Genomic DNA, 17634 nt, shown 5'->3' with positions numbered 1-17634 from the left:
CCTCATCCTCTACTTTCATGCGTTGCATCATTCGGACACTACAACAAAAATTTTCCATGAAGGATCTTGGGAACTTCACCACTTTCTGGGTATGCATGTTCAGCATGTTTCAGGAGGCGGCCGACATTCTGGCACGTGCAGGCATGGCTGAGTGCAAACTGTGCAGCACCCCGGTTGACACAAATTCAAAGGTGGCAGCAGCTTCTGAACCTCCAGTACAGAACGCCACAGACTTCCGCAGTCTCGCCGGCGCTCTTCAGTACCTGACGTTCACCAGACCCAACATTGCTTATGCTGTTCAGCAGGTCTGCCTTCATATGCATGTTCCTCGGGAGCCCCATTTGGCTACTCTCAAGCGCATCCTCCGGTACATTTGAGGCCCTCTACACCTTGGTCTGCTGCTTCGCCTGTCTTCCCAGGACAGCATTGTGGCCTATTCTGATGCTGATTGGGTCGGCTACCCAGATACGTGCAAGTCCACCTCCGGATATGCTATGTTCTTTGGTGACAACCTGGTCTCCTGGTTGTCGAAGCGGCAGCCCACTGTCTCCAGATCCAGGCTGAAGCAAAGTACCGCATCGTTGCCAACACCATCGCCGAGGCCACTTGGTTGTGACAACTCCTCCTTGAGTTGCGCGCATCACTTCGCTGTGCCTCCCTAGCGTATTGTGACAACATCAGCGCCATCTACATGTCCTCCAACCCGATTCAGCATCAGCGCACCAAACACATTGAGATCGATCTTCACTTCGTTCGGGAGCGCGTTGTTGTTGGTGATGTCCATGTGCTTTATGTGCCTACATCTTCACAGTACACTGGCATCTTCACCAAGGGGCTGCATTCTTCTGCGTTTACAGAGTTTAGGTCCAGCCTAAATGTTCGCGGTATCGACGGTTAGACTGTGGGGGCGTGTTAGAATATGTAATAGGGCTTTATGCCTGGCTAGCCCTGTTGGGCTGTGGGTGGTGTTGCGCGGGCCTGTTGGCTGGGCGCACCCGCGGGTCTCTGGTAGATTAGGCAAGGGCCTCCTTAATTGGTGTTTCCATAATCAATCTATTGATTTCCCGGCCATACTTGCTTCCGATAAGTTTGGGATTCAACCTATTCAGATTGTGTCATGTGTCGTTGATTTGTTTTTTCCACTTATATCAACCATCCATTAATACTAATAATATTAATAATACATGAATGGTACAAGTCTAAATCTCATTCCGTAGCCATAACAAAATATGGAGGCTCGTTCATCCGAGCCCAATGCTTCGGCCCAACTGTATCGACAAATTGCATGCCAGCGTGCGTAGTGGGCAATTGCCGTCAGGCCGGATCCATAAGCGAGTCGCGGCCCGTTAGTCCCCGAGTTGCGGCCCGTTGGCCCAACTGAACGGCTCGCGAGTCTCTCTTCGCCGCATCCTTGTCCTCCTCTTTTCTTCCTCTCCAGCCTTCCCCATCGGCCATCGACCCCCGAATTTCCCAAACCCTAGTTTGCTCCGACGCTGCCTTCCGCCGGTCCGCCCATCTGCCGCGGACCACCGTGAATCCCGCGACGCCGGACGCCGGCCGCCGGCCGCTTTCACCTCCCGGCTCCCGCCATACCGCAGGTGAACCCCCGTTAAGCCCGCCCCTGCCATGGAATCCGTCCCGACTCACGAACTTCTTTTTTTTCCCCTTTCGCTTCTAGGCACGCTTTTGATTCCGAAGTTCCCAGATCTCGCGTGAGGTGCCGGACCAAAGCAATCAGCCACCATGCAGGTTGGTGGTCCTCTAGTCCCTGGCCTATCTCTCTCGATTGGTTGCTTGTCTGTGCGTGGCTGATACATGCAGGCGCTTGTTTCTCTTCTGCGGTTAGGACACCTAAAAATAATAGATTGGTGCATCTGTATTCTGTATGCTGTGATCCTAGCAGTTTTCATTTTGGTTCAACGAGGGAACCAGTTCTGCAATGCTTTTCCTGTTCCTGCCCTGTTTTGAAATTGTGAAGATAGAGGCCTGTAAAACAGTGAACTGAATCCCTTTTTTCCTGATGAATTTAGTGTAGTATAAAATTGAAAGTGCGCTTAAGTGCTTGATGGTGGAATTTCTATTCTTTTTAATCATACTAATGAAAGCACTACATGCTGCTTCTTATTTTACTGAACTTGCAGTAATGTTTTGAGTATGTTAAATTCATATAAGATATGTAGTCTTGCTGGTGTGCATTCTTTTTTTCAAGGGGTGTTGTGGAGTAGGACTCCAGGTGTATGGCTCATTTCACATAACCCCTGGTGTGATAGGAACATGATATACCTTTTGTAAGAGCAGGAATTTTGCTGGTCTGTTATTTATTTGGTAAAGTCCATTTGCGTTTGCGCGCTTTAAATTTCAGCTATTGCAATGTTCATTTCTGGTTGGATTATATTAAGTTACTGTTGCGGCCTGCGGGTATTACCTATTCTTGTGGAGCTTCTGATTTCTTTAAGCTCACTTTGGCTTAGTTGTATCTTAGTCTTTCGTTGTGCTGTCCTGTAGCTATACTTTCTTTGACAATTTGCATGCAACATTTCTAACTCAACTTACTATTTCAAAGGCTAGCGATAGGTTCAACATAAACTCTCAGCTTGAGCATCTTCAAGCCAAATATGTCGGTACAGGACACGCCGACTTGACCAGATTGTAAGTACCTTGTCTTTGTAACAAAAGATGTCACTAACTTCTAAGATATTAAGGTTGATGTTTTCTTTATTTACAGCGAATGGGCTGTGAACATCCAGAGGGACAGCTATGCCTCTTATATTGGGCACTATCCAATGTTGGCGTACTTTGCCATTGCTGAGAACGAATCTATTGGAAGAGAACATTACAATTTCATGCAGGTATACAAGGCAACTTGCCTTCACTCTCTTAATAAGCTATTAGCAGGCCCGTACCTAAGTTTCGGTGGCCCTGGTGCGAAACGCAAAATGGAGGCCTATATTTATAATATGCAAATAACCAAAGTATATATAGACTTCATCTTGTAACTACCACAAGCGTTCGTACTGAAGGACTAAAGGGCGATTCTTCCTTACCGATATCTTCTTAGCTTTACATTGTTTAACAACAAATCTGTCAAGAGTAACATTTTGAGTCTACTTTTCATCACCAGAATCATATTTCCTAATGACAAATTAATAGGCCTCCTTGTTTCATGAATTACAAACACAACAAAACTAAAGTAACAAGCTGTCGGTGACCAATAAAGAATTAAGATAAAGTTCATGGCAACCAATAAAGGGGGAAATTTTGCTCTGCAAGCCCAAAATGACTATCGTTTATTTGTCTCTGCAAGCCCAAAATGGCACAAGTTCTCTGCTGGCCTCAATTCCAATCTGTTTCAGTTTTATACTAAAAACTCAATCTGCCTTTGTCAGAAACTAGCCGGAGCAGCATTATTATTTTCTCATGATACTACCTTAAGAATTAGGAGCTTCCTCTTCTTCAAGAAAGATGGGATGATTGGGTATAAGGCAGAGTAGATGAAGGTCTATCATTGTAAACTAACTTTGGCACCTACACATATTTCCATGTGTCTATAACAATAGAATTGTCTATGAATTGAAATTCTTAAGAATTTTCATTACAAAATAGGTACAAATTGCAGTTCAGCTGAGAAGGCTGAAAGTAATAATGTAGATGATGCATAATTAGTACCACCTTATGTTTGAGATTGTCCTAAGTCAAACCTTTTTAAAGTTTTACCATCAATTTCTATAAAAGCATATATTGCATAATATATAATTATTTCAAATTCATAGTGATATACTTCTGTAGATATTGCTAGTCAAAGTGTTATATTGGAGACTGTGTTGAGGTCCCAATAAGGGATTAGATGAGACATAGCTTACAGTTATGCAAATGGTGCATATTGACAAACCACAGTGCTATATAAATAGATGTTGTGAATCACTCTTTTCAAGGGATGGGATGGATACTCAATGCTAGTCCGAGGACCCATAGTAAATAAAAATAATTATCTCTCGTTAAGATAAATGTTCTGCTATCTACATACAATTGACTATATTCATAGAAGTAGTTAATGATGCACTCAAATCAAAGATTGGTTTTTAATAAGTTAGCCAGGGAACTGCATATGTGCTTTAATCTGTACTGTAGGCAGGAAGAGGTTCTGAAATAATTCATTGCTCACACCCCAATACTAGATAGCTGCAAGTAACACAAACAGGTCTTAGCCGATAAAATAATCGCTAAAGCCAGTTCTGTTACTGATTGTACTCACAGCATATCTGTTGAAGCAAATGAGTTCCAAACCTTTGCTCATTCTCCATTGGAACTGTATATGTGTCGAGTAACTAAATGGAAATATAGCTACTTTGGTTCAGCTTAGTGGTGCTGTTGCATGTGAAACTGTGTATGAGCTGCAGAACTGGAGTACACATGATTTGATATGAGCCGCAGAACTGTAGTGCACACAATTTGATATGAGCCCCAATACATGAGTATGAGCTTGGCATCTTACCTTCCATCATTTTCATTGGATTGCATTCCAATTTTGTTAGCAAAAAGTGTTAATAGGATCAGAAGATTGTTATTTGTTTGGCCTATGTTTATTTCGCTATTTGCATTTGCATCTTTGACCGTTTTCTAACAAACAGTTGTATTGATGATGCATCACAATATGAAGTATTAATCTACTGTTTCTGTATTGCAGAAAATGCTGCTTCCATGTGGCCTCCCTCCTGAGAGAGACGAAGACTGAGGAGCTGGTGCATAATTTCAATCTTAGCAAGAGAGCAACATATGTTTAGCCACCGTGATACCATGTGCAACTCAAGTTTAAAGCATATTGTGTATGCTATTGACTTGTCTTCTACTCCCTCCGTTCCAAATTGTAGGTCGTTTTGGCTTTTCTAGATTCATAGATAGTGTTATGCATCTAGGCATATACTATATCTAGGTGCATAGCTTTGCCAAAGCTATGCACCTAGAAAAGTCAAAACGAGCTACAATTTGTTACGGAGGGAGTATCAATCTATTACGATGCATGAATGTTTGGAACATGTATGCACTGTTAAGAAAATGTTAGCTGTTGTCTGTTGTATCTCTGGCGTGTTCTATCCGTTGTGGAAGAAAATGTACTGGCGAGATGCCTGTGGTGCCTATGCAAATGTTGGTATATCGACGTAGCGAATGATTTCTCTAGGAAATACTAATCCCCTACGATGCACAACGAGCTGGTTCGTATATATCGAGTTAACAGATAAGTGATTCAGGGGGGAGAATAGCATCAGAGTTGAACTGTAGGCCAGATGGTTCAGCTGCAAACTTGGTATTTGGAGTTGCCATTCCTATCTAAAAGGCCGCCTGTCTCAAATTGGCAATTTCTAGCGTACAGCAAAAAGATTGTATAGACGATGGAGGTTCATCCGGTGGCACTCTCACATTGGCAAGTTCTGAAGTCCATGACAAACAGGGAAACGATGGAAGCTACTGTAAGGAAAACCAGGTTATATACATGAACAAAGCGGAAAATGGAATTAAGGAATCCAGAGCCTACCAGGCTACCACTGAGTCACTGTCTCACTGCTCATACAGACAGCCAAGTACTATCATGTATACTTGTACTAGAACTATACAAGCTACAACTACAAATGCTAAACTGAACTAACCACCTGACACCCTGCAGCAGCTGCAGCTGATGATGATTGTCCTCCAGGTTAGCATTTCGATTAGGCGTCTCCGCCTTGTTTCCATTCGCGGCTGCTGTGGTAGGCGAAGTTGTCCCGGCGGCTGTTCCTGAAGGCGCAGCATGCGACGGCGTAGACGGCGACGATGAAGGCGAGGAAGACGGCGTTGACGATGGCGGCGCGCTTCCAGTCCCGCCTGAGCGCGCCCTCCACGCCGGCCTTGCACGACCGGCACCCGAAGCAGAGCTTGTCGTCGTCGTTGTCCCACTTCCCGCAATCCGGGTCGGCCGCCGGCGGCGCGCCACCCCTCGGCCTGGGCTTGGTCCACTCCGTGCCCCCCGCGTACGTGAAGTTGCAGCTCGCGGGCGGCCTGCAGCATCCGTACTCGACCGGCGACAGGCCGCCGCGTCCGACGAGCCGGGCCAGCGTCCCCGCCGCCGCCTCCTTCTTGTCGCCGTCTTCCTCCAGGCGCTTGCATACGCCGGCGTCGGCCAGGCAGCTCTTGATCCGGGCCCAGCTCCTGCGGCCCTCGACGTGGCGCCGCAGCCAGGTGGAGTAGCCGCCCCCGAGGCGGCCGGGCTGCTCGTCCCCGGCCGCGCCCGGCCTGCTGGCGGTGACGGCGAATGCGAAGGCGGTGAAGCAGAGCAGCGTGGCGACGAGGGCGAGCGTGGCGAGGAGGTAGAGCCAGAGCAGCCAGTTGGCGCGGCAGCAGGCGCCGGCGAGGCCCGCGAGGGAGACGGCCGCGAGCGCGGCGCCCAGCGCGATGACCGGCGTGGAGAGGAAGTGGTCGCACTCGGTGCCGTCGGCGCGGGACCGGAGCCAGACGCCCGCGGCGAGGACGGGCACCGAGAGCAGCAGCGTCACCAGGTTCAGCGCGCAGATCACGTTGTTGCTCATCCGGATCGCCATGCCGGGCGGGTGTCGAGGCGCGCGGGGAAGCGTTCTTGGTTGTTGGTTCGAGGCTGTGGTTCGCCAGGTTTGGGTGGGCGGGCGCGTGTATTTGTAGGTGATGGTCTGGTGCCGTGGCGACTGGCGAGGCGCGAGGTACCCAGTGCCGCGCGCGTGGAGTGGGGAGCTCGGCTGACTTCGCCACGGCGGCGGCGGCGCCGGAAATTTCGTTCGTTTAACCGTTGTGGCAGAGCTGCGGAAACCGTGTGGTCCTTGCGAGTGGTAGGCCGCGGGGGCAACGGGCAAGCGGCCCGGCGCTTGGTACGGCCAGGGCCGCGTCGCCACGCGCAGGAGCGAGGACCAGGAGGGCAGGAGGCACAGGAGCGAGCACCGAGCAGCATGAGGAGTTGGGAGTGAACACACTTGACACTCCTCTGCGCTTGCTTGCTCCGCTGACCTCCGAGGCTCCGACTAGTCTCCTATACTGGCTGACTGCTTCTGGACTTTTGTGGTAACGCGACGAGAGTTGGTCAGATCCGCACGTTGCGACGCCCCCTCCTCATAAATGGGGAGGGCGATGTGCGAGTGGTGGACCGTTCGTCGCGCGTCGCGGTCTCGCGGAAGCACGCCCGCAGCTGCTCGAGAAACAATCCGAGAGTCACACGCGACTACTACTGGTGAGCGAGTGGTGCCGCCGCGCCCGTGGTTCTACAGCTCCTACTCCCTCCTACTTCTACAGGGGGCACCGTGATATGGCCAATATGGGAGAGCTTCGATGCGGCTCCAATTCAGGTCTGAAGTTACACGGGCGGCATGTTTGACTTGTTCTTTTCGATGCTGTCAAAGTGTCAACTCCATTCGACAGTAGCTTGGACTCGATCCTTACAAAATTTATGGCACATCTTTTTGAAATTTCCGTCATGTATAAGAGCAGGTAGGATGCGCGGATGCTACTAGCTTATGTTAGCTGATGCGTCACGGTTGCTAGGTTAATTACCCTGTCGATGATCACGATTGGACCTAGCTACGCCGTAGGAGTGACGTTTTCCATTCCAAGGAGACGAATGCTGTTTTTCCCTTTTCTGAAACCCAACTCGTTTTTGTCACCCTCTGATGCATGCAGGTGCCACCTTGGTTGAGTGGGAGGTGGGACTGGCAGCCAGTGGTAACAAGTCAAAGAAGAGGGTGACAAACAGAAAATGTAGCAGCTACAAAACTTAAAAAATACAACAACAAAAGGACCAAGAAGATCTACATATGCTTCACGAAATAAACATGTCCCGTCCGGTTCACCTAGTGGCAGGACCGTGGGGCTGCAACCTGCAATTTGCAAATGTTGCCATTGCCAAAAGCTGGATTAGTGGATCTGATGTTACCGTGCTAGCACTTAGCAATCCCTTGACGACACACCAAGTCGATAATGTTCCAACCCTAAAAAAAAAAACGGGTCAATAATGTTCCAAAACTGGGGCGATTTTGTGGCCTCTGTGGGCCATACGCCCAACAGCCAACATTTTATCCGGAAAGGGCTAACTGCTCCAAAACTGACGCCTTTTTCCGTTCCGCTTGTTGTTTGTTGACGTGCGGGCGTTGGGACAATGCTGATGTGCAACACTGCAAGAGCGGCCCGACAGAGAGGACAGGAAGAAAACCGAATGGGCTCGTGAATCGTGATCTCCAGTTCCCTGATACTACGGGCCTGTTTGTTTCCACCCTCCTAAAATTTTAGCTCCTAAAAAGTGACTAAAACCTGACTAAAGTGTCAAACACTCCTCCTAAAAGGTGACTAAAACATTTTAGGAGCCTCAAAAATTATTTTAGGAGCCTCAAAAATTTTAGTCCCCCACCCCCTCCTAAAGCCTCCTAAAACCAGATCTGAACTCCCACTACCCCTCATTTATTGCCCTCTCTCTCCCGCCCGACTCCCGCCGCCCGCCGCCGCCACCCATCACCCTCAACACACCCACGCACACAGGCACGAGCCGGCAACGCATGGCCGGCCGTGGCCTTGGCCGGCAACGGGGAATGGCAAGGCGCGGCGGCGCGGGAGGCAAAGGGGAAGCTCGACGAGGCAGGGGATCTCACCAGCAAAGGGGCCGGCGGTGAGGAGGAAGCGTCGCAGCAGGGTCTTCGGGCGACGACAGATTGGCGGATGGGGAGCGGTGCCGGGAGACCGGCACGGCGAGGGAGAGCGGCTGGTGATGAGCGCAGGAGCACCGGGGCTTCACCACGACCCCGTTTTGGCTGCTTGTTGGGGACGAGGAGGCCGGGGAGGTGGTGTTCGGCGGCGGCGCCCGAGCTTGGGCCGACGGCAATGGCGGCCGCGGGATCTGACATCCCCGGCGCCAGGAGCTACGGCGGCGGACAAGGAGTGGTCGAGGGGAAAGAGGAGGGGGTCAGGAAGCCGTGGGAGGCGACGATTTGAAGATGGTGGAGCGGAGGCTGGGGATTTGGCCAGCGGACGGGCTCTGCTCAGCTCGTTGTTTCCTCGGCTGGAGGAGGAAGAAGAGATGAGTGAGAGAGAGAGAGATAGTTGGTGGGGAGAGGTGCATCTTGGGTATTTTACCACTTTATTAATTGCTGTGGAACCAAACATACTTTTAGGAGGTGCCTAAAAATTGCCTAAAAATTTTTAGGAGCTAAAACTTTAGAATGGTGGAAACAAACAGGCCCTACCTCCGTTCCAAGTTGTTATAAGTCATTTTGATTTTTTTAAATTCGTAGAATTTATTATCTAGATTATACTATGCATCTAGAAAAGTTAAAACGACTTATAATTTAGGACAGAGGGAGTAGTTGATATGAGTGGAGAAATGACATCTTGGCTCGCGGTTTATCGTCTATAATACTCCCTCCGTTCCAGGTCGTTTTGTCTTTTCTATGTGCATAGATATTATTATACATCTAGATATAGCGTATGTCTAGATGCATAATAATATTCATAAACCTAATGATCTACAATTTGGAATAAAAGGAGGAGTTGATATGAGTATACAACAGCCTCTAGAGAACTAGTGGGGTACTATACGTACGTCTACGTGGTTTCTACTCTAGTATAAAAGAAAATACTAGAAACAAGACGATCCCTGTCATCTCAAAAGAGAAAATATTCTTAATCCCAACGGGACAAATAATTAAACTACCGAATACAACGCCAAATTGAGCTGGAGGGGAGTCATGAAAGCTACTGCTCCGTACGGAGAAACCCTTGTCCTAATGCTGGGCGACAGGGGAGTTATATATGTGTATGTGTTAACGAACTATATGTATGAGTATGATGGTGACTTGCATTTTTTATTCATGCAACCATTACTCTCTAATTTGTGCTAAACTGTATCATCGTGCGCGCGAAGGCACAGAGTTTTGTTTTACCTGACAGTTCTACTTCATAGTATCTCTCTCTCTCTCTCTTACCTGCAGCGTGCGACTCCCAGCCAGGATTTTTTTTTTTGGAAATGCCAGCCTGGAATAATTAATAACATAACGTGCACCGATTACCTCCTAGGGGTAGGAGGCATTGCTGAATTGCTTTATGCACTTGTCGGCCTACTCAGCGATGTCCACCCGGCCTTTTCACTAGGAAGACGAATCCTCGGCCTTATTTAGTTGCCCAACTTTGGAGCGTCAAAATTACTGTAGCAACACTGTAGCGTTTCGTTTGTATTTGTGAATTATTATCCAAATATTGACTAAGGCGGCGTTTGGATCTTTAGTCCTGACTAAAATTCATATCACATCGAATATTCGGAGGCTAATTAGGAGGATTTAATATAAGCTAATTATAAAACTAATTACTAAGATGGAGGCTAATTCCTGAGATGAATCTATTAAGCCTAATTAATCCATCATTAGCACATGTTTACTGTAGCACCACATTGTCAAATTATGGACTAATTAGGCTTAATAAATTCGTCTCGCAAATTAGTCTCCATCTGTGCAATTAGTTTTATAATTATTTTATATTTAATACTCCTAATTAGTATCTAAACATTCGATGTGACAGAAATTTTAGGAGGTGCTAAAGAAACAAACGAGGCCTAATTAGGCTCAAAAGATTCGTCTCGCAAAGTACAACAAAACTGTGCAATTAGTTTTTGATTTCGTCTACATTCAGTACTCCATACATGTACCGCAAGTTTGATGTGATGGGGAATCTTCTTTTTGCATAGTGCCAAAGTTGGGATTTTGAAGTGAACTAAACCAGACCTCTTTTTTTTTTTCTGTGCCTGGTATTGATCGAGAAAGATATGATTAGACTAGACAGACATGCACACGGTTTTGTTATTAGCTCCGTTCACAATTTTTGTGGTTCAAGTTCGAATTCTGCATGTACATAGTAGATGATTATGCATGCTAGCTATGCCCATTGATCGGCATTTTCTTCCTCCTACGGGCATTGTGTTGAATCACAGCCGCTGCCTTGCCGGGGGTTGCTAATGAGGGCGCTCGTCGGAGGCTTCGCAAGCCTCGATCTCCGACAATCACCGATTTTTCCATTTTTGGAAAGTTTTTTCCGCCATTTTTTATTTTTAGAAAGTTATAAATTTATGCATATAACTTTTACCTTTGTGTAAACTTTCGACAAACTTGTTCAGATAACTTGACATATAAAGTTATGCAGAACATATTTACATAACACAAGTTATACGTGCAACTTTTTAAATTAAAAAACTTATATACATAACTTATGGAAATAAAGAAAATTTATTGAAAAAGGGAAAAGTTCTAAACATAACTTTTCTTATTGAAAAGTTATAACTTTTCTTTCTCCATTGTAGCAGCCTTTTCAAGGAAAAAAAGGCAAACATCTGCCTCCGGTCTCCGCCGGTGGCCTCGCCGGTCGCCACTGCTCCCGTAGGCTCCGCCGGTACTTCCAGTCTGCCGGTCACCTCTGCCTCGCCGAAATAGAAACCAGACACGGGCGTGCTTCGCGGAGCCTGAGCCACCTACCTGCAGCGAAGGGGAAGGGTAGCTCGTCCACGCGCCGGCCTTCGTCCACCGCCACTCGTCGGAGCGACGTCGCGCCACCGCACACCCCTTCTTCGAGAAGCCAGTTCGGCGATTGCCGCCTCCTTGAGCTCGTCGGACGCCGGGCTCCTTCCCTCCTCCCCATGGTACACGGCACGCGCGGGGGCCTCCGCGCCCAGCGTGGACCTCGAGTTCTCGGCAGCGCTCGGCGCCTGCCGCCGCGGGTGGGCCTCCTCCTCCACCGGATAAGGGAGTGTTCGGATCCGGGCATTAGCCCGAGTTACGTCCAATATTTGATATATTAAATATAGATTAATGATAAAAATAATTGCATAAATGAGAGCCAGTTCGCAGGACGAATCCATTAAGTCTAATAAGTCCATAATTAACACAGGTCATCACATGTGCTAATCATGTACTAAGGTTGATGGATTCGTATCGCGAATTAGCTCTCATTTATGCGATTATTTTTATCATTAGCTTATATTTAATACTCTCGTTAGCATCAATGTGATCCAGATTAAACTTTAGCCTATGAGAATGGGGAGAGAGGCCTCGATGGATTCAGGGGGTGTTTGGATGCTACGTGTTAAACTTTAGCAGTGTCATATCGGATGTTCGGATGCTAATTAGAAGGACTAAATATGATCTAATTATAAAACTAATTGCAGAACCCTGTGCTAATTCTCAACATGAATCTATTAAGCCTAATTAATCCATCATTAACAAATGGTTACTGTAGAATTCTACCACATTATCAAATCATGGATTAATTAGACTTAATAGATTCGCCTCGCGAATTAGACTCCATCTGTACAATTAATTTTGTAATTAATCTATATTTCGTACACCTAATTAACCTCACTTATCCAAACTGCGCCTCAGTGGTTTACCGAGAGGGGAAAGAAGGTGGAAAGCTGTTGGCAGGACCCACCACGTGGAGGTGAGTTGAGCGGTGGTCAGGAATCGAGTGCCACGACGCTCGCGCGTCGAATCAGCATTGCGTGCCTTGCCTTAATTGGTTCGGCAGTTTCTTAACTGAGGGCTCCTTTGGTAAGGCTCAAAAACACGGCTCCCGGATCCGTTTTTGATGGAGCCAAGCCAAAGGAAGAAAAAGAGAAGGGCTCCTCGGGAGAAGCCAGGCAGAGCCGGAGCCCTTTTTACACGCAGGAGGTGGAGCCGGTTTTTTTGGCTCCGTCGGCTCCATCCCGCACGCCTAGCACAATCGTTACGTAAGTGCCCCTCGAGTTGGCCAAAATTACGCCAAAATTTCCACCCCACAAGTGCGTGCGGCTCCCGTCCGTCACATGCGCTTGCACCTCCCTCTGTCGCACTCGCCCCATCTCCGCATCTCGCTCCCCTCCTTGCGTGCGCCTTGCCTCGAACCAGCACCAGCGGCGGCGCACGATGGCGAGGAGCAGCGACGACAGCGGAGCGCGCTGTGGGCACCAGCGGCGGCGGAGCAGATGGGGTTGGGATGGATCGGCGGATTGGAGGAAGGATGAGGCGACCGACGGGGACAACGGGAGGTGGGGGCGGACTAACGGGGGCGGGAGACGGTGGGAGTCGGAGACCGCTGGGAGGCGGCGGCGCAGACGGCCGGGAGGCGGCGGCGGGAGGTGGGGGTGGAGACGGTCGGGAGGTGGCGGTGGACACGGCCGGGAGGCGACGGCGGGAGGTGGGGGCCAGCCGCGGGAGGCGGCGGCGGGACACCGGGAGGTGGCCGGCGGGGGCCGGGGGTGTGCCGGCGGTGGGAGGCGGATAACGAAGAAAGAGAAAAGGACAGTGAAAGATGAGAAAAGAAAGAGGGAAGAAAAGAAAAAAAAGAAAAGAAAAGGGTATTATGGGTATTTCACCTTACCCAACCAATTTAAACTACACGGAAGAGTCGTTTTGCCAAACGGTTTTCCAAAAGGAGGAGCCAGAGCCGGAGAAGCCACTCCACCAGAGGAGCCAGAGCCGGAGCCGTTTTCAGAGGAGCCGGAGCCCTGCCAAACTGGCACTGACACTAACATTTTACTATCCCTAGTCCGTCATGACACGTGGGGTCTACTTGAGTAAATGATAGTGGTAAATAAGAAATTACGTAAAATTGCAACTGCAGGATCGGCCGGTATAGGTGGGGTGGCAACGTTGCTGATAGGGTTTAGGGTAGTGCGTCCCTGCAGCCGGCTGTTGTGAATTTGGGAGTCCCGACGAATGATTTGTTCTTTAATGTAAGTTCGCTGTCGCTGCTATGGAGGCACTCTTCTTGCATGCGTTTTGTTGTAAATATGTCACGGTTTGGACTTTGGAGTCTCAATTGTGTAAGATGGGTTTGCTGTCGGTAATTTCATCATACTTTTTACTATAGCCATTTCTTTAGTTGGAGGAATGAAATCGATGTATCCGTCGTCACCAGCTTAATCATTTCTCAGCGGCATGGATTTTTTTTTATCAAAACAAGAAATTCGTTTTCGAAGATCTAGCATGACACGGCAACATACATGATACATCATGCATCCACATGCATATGCATGCAGCATAGCAATAGGCCAGTAGCTCTCTAGAACAGGACAGAGCACACCATGTAAACGGAACAGATCACTAACACACGACCATTGGCAAGTACAGAAGTACTATGCGTACTACTCGTATACGGCGGCGGCGGACAAACGACTCACAAAGACGTCAAGAGTCAAGACGCTCCAACGCGCGGCTCCTTATTCCATGACGACAACATCACCTGCCAGCTGTTATTACGGCCACCAGCGGCCACGTTCATACGCCGCGGCGGCCAGCGCAAGGAGGGACGCGACGACGCCCGCGAAGCTGGGGGTGGCCGCGGCGAGCCTCCGTCGCGCGGCGACGACGATCCCGTTCGGGGCGGGGGCCAAAATGAGCTCCGTGTGCACCACGATCACGTTGAGGAAGTAGGTGACGGAGACGAGGAGGAGCGCCGCGGTGGTGCTGGCAGCGACAGGGCCTTCGCCGGTTGCGGGTTCTGCGGTGGCCGCCGGCTGCTTGCCGAGCTCGTGGCCTTGGCTGGCGAGATCGGCCGCCCGTAGAGCAGCGGTGATGGAGAGTGCCATGACAAGGGCGGCCGTCTGAGCACGGGATGCCATTGCTTGCAGGAGAAGAGAGAACAGAGAAGGGTATAGCTTACTAGTAGTTTCTTTTTACCGCTTCTGCTAGCTGAAAGATAATCGGCAGCGTAAGGTGTACTGTATATTTATAGGGACGATCAGCCGGTCTTGCAAGAGCTGTTCCGGCCGGCTGTCTGTGACTATCAATTCGTAACCAAAGCAACGAGCTGACAGCCTTGCTCGTGTCGCCTCGCTCTGACGTGCACTCATATTTTTACCAGCTACCACGTTGGTATGAGCTTAGCTTTCTGAGTATTTTTTGGAAGGCCTAATATTAAATGGGACGTGGGCGGTGTTGCCACGAAATGGCACATACTACCAACTGCAATAAGACACTCGTATAAAAATGCAATAAGACACCAACTATTGAAAAAAAAACAACTATCAAGGCAAAGGAAAATGAAATGTGTGCTTCAAGTACTTCTGAAGCTCATTTTTTTAGATTAAGGATTGAAAAACATCCGGTCTGAACCATTCACAAAGTGAATGTTCACAGCTAGAGGGAAGTTTAAACCGCGGTCCTCAGACCACCGTTACATCAAAAAGAAACTAAATCAAGTTCAGGTCACAGAGACTAAAAATACTAGGCTTTCAGTCTGTTGCTGAATTTCCATCCAAAATTGTTGAAGATCTCCATGACCATGATCTCCAACTTGCGGTAGTTCTCTTTCAAATTAATCTTCTCTTCCTCTTTAGATAGAAGTGACCATGATCTTGTCCAGTAGGTTCCCTGAAAATGATATGCAAAAAAGAGTTGGGAATGGTTCTGGTCCAGCAAAGAGCTGAAGTGCCCACAAGAATTTGTTTTCTACTCTTTACAGAGAAACCTCTAAGCCAAGATCCCAACAAATTAGCAACAGTAATAGGTGGTTGAATAGTGAAAGATATATAAACCGCATTCCAAATGAACCTTGCCATATGGCAATCAAAGAATAAGTGTTGTATTGTTTCATCAGAACTACAAAAGCAACACTTGGTACTACCTTGCCATCTTCTCTTAGCCAGATTATCCTTTGTCAATATAATACTTTTCTTTAGGTACCACATGAACACTTTGATTTTGAGTGGCATTTTTATTTTCCAGGAAGTACACAAAGATGGTGTGCCTTCACTTCTCATAATGCCTGTGTATATGGATCTCACCGTGAACTTCTTGGTTCTATTCGGTAACCATACAAAAACATCCTTCTAATAAGAGAGACTATATGTTGCCACTTCTGCAACAAGGAGGAACCATTTCCTTAAGCTTTCTCCAATCAATGCACGCCTAAATGACACATTCAAGGGGATCGTGCTTAGCACACTAGCTATTGTTGCATTTTTTCTTCTTGTGATGTTATACAACGAAGGATACCTTTTCATCAAAGTATCGTTTCCTATCCATAAATCTTCACAAAGTCTTGTTTGGCTTCCATTGCCAACTTTAAATCTGCTGTATGAGAGGAATTGGTCTTTAACCTCCATTAGACCATACCAGAAATGCGAGTCACCTGACTTCTTAGAAACCTGTGATAATGACTTATGATTTAGATACTTTCTCCTGAGCAGATTTTGCCACATACCCTCCTCATTCAGAAATTTAAATAACCATTTGCTAGCAAGCATCTATTATGGGTTTCAAGGTTAGTGATTCCTAGCCCTCCCATATTTTTTGGTTTGCAAAGAATGCACCATTTGGCCATTCTGTACTTCTTCTTGTGCTCATCACACTGCCAGAAAAATTTGGATCTGTAGTAATAGTAATCCAGTTTCTTTAGCACCCCTTTAGGTATTCTAAAGAAGACATCATAATTATTGGAAAAACATTGGGAAACTTGAGAGCACAAAATTTATTAGCACTAATCTTCCTCCTACTGACAAAAGTTTACCCTTCCAGCTGCTCAACTTTTTCTGGAATCGTTCTTTGATCAGACTCCAATCTTTATTTGAGATTTTACGATAGTTCATAGGGATGCCCAGATATTTTAAAGGAAATGACCCCTCTTTGTAGCTAAAAAGCTGTACGTAGTCCCCTACAATATCTTTAGCTTCTCCAAAGCAGAAAAGTTCACTCTTGTGGAACTTGATCTTTAGGCCAGATAACTTCTCGAAAGCACACAACACTAACTTCAAATTTCTAGCCTGTTCTAAATAATTTTCCAAAAAGAGAATCGTGTCGCCGGCATATTGGAGGATTGAGAACCCTCCATCTACCAAATGAGGTACTAGACCCTAAACTATTCATTATCTCTGGCCCTTGTGATAAGAATTGGTAACATGTCTGCCATAATGTTAAAGAGAATTGGTGATAAAGGATCCTCTTACCTCAATCCTTTTTTTAGTTTGGAAAAAATGCCCAATATCATCATTCACCTTAAAGCCCACGCTGCCTATTTTCAATCCGTTTGCACCATAAAGGAGAGAAACCCTTCATTCTTAATGCTTGTTGTAAAAAGGACCAATTTACTTTATCATAGGCTTTCTCAAAGTCAAGTTTGAGAATCAACGTGGAAGTATGGAAGATCTGGGTTGCAGTAAAATCAATGACCAACTTGTTTCATTCTTTGTACTCTGTCCGTTCGTAAATTCATGATGACGTGTTCTACAAAGTTTGCAGCAAGACTTCTCTAACTCGGTCGGGCTTGATATGTGTTACCGGCCAAACCAAATTTTAGCTATGGCCAACAAATAATATGAATGACCTCTCTTTGATTTGAGGCCAAAATTTTTGTATACCAGAGAGGGGCTAGCCAAAGTTCCAAATTGACTTATATTTCTCATAGAATGTGCATTTAGATTGACCAATAAGATGGTATATATCATTAGATTTGTGATGAAAGATATTATAGTAATGTTATGAATTTTAAAACTTTTATTCGAGTTGAAAATAAATGGACTGAATGCATGTTTTAGCGTCAGTGGAGCAATTTTACGTTGCGGTGCTCGGCTACTGGTACTTTTTTAAGACATATTTGCATTTGCTTGTTAGAGAATCTATTAATTGAGCAAGCTCC

The 17634-nt window shown here is 47.1% G+C and overlaps 2 protein-coding genes across 2 annotated transcripts; one reads left to right on the top strand and one right to left on the bottom strand.

The window, feature by feature from the left end:
* The first annotated feature begins 1431 nt into the window (after window positions 1–1431).
* LOC117861598 (uncharacterized protein At4g14342) lies at window positions 1432–5074 on the top strand. The gene is made up of 5 exons (XM_034745173.2): window positions 1432–1598; window positions 1679–1749; window positions 2564–2649; window positions 2726–2849; window positions 4685–5074. Exons 2-5 carry the CDS (start codon window positions 1744–1746, stop codon window positions 4730–4732), a joined length of 264 nt encoding a protein of 87 aa, XP_034601064.1. The 5' UTR covers window positions 1432–1598; window positions 1679–1743; the 3' UTR covers window positions 4733–5074.
* Window positions 5075–5441: 367 nt separating this feature from the next.
* LOC117861597 (tetraspanin-8) lies at window positions 5442–6761 on the bottom strand. Its single transcript, XM_034745172.2, has one exon. The coding sequence runs from the start codon at window positions 6567–6569 to the stop codon at window positions 5703–5705; it is 867 nt and encodes a 288-aa protein (XP_034601063.1). The 5' UTR covers window positions 6570–6761; the 3' UTR covers window positions 5442–5702.
* Between the last annotated feature and the right edge of the window lie 10873 nt (window positions 6762–17634).

This window comes from Setaria viridis, chromosome 6 (assembly GCF_005286985.2).
Source record: "Setaria viridis chromosome 6, Setaria_viridis_v4.0, whole genome shotgun sequence".
Taxonomy (NCBI): domain Eukaryota; kingdom Viridiplantae; phylum Streptophyta; class Magnoliopsida; order Poales; family Poaceae; genus Setaria; species Setaria viridis.
This window is presented reverse-complemented; position numbering and strand designations above follow the sequence as displayed.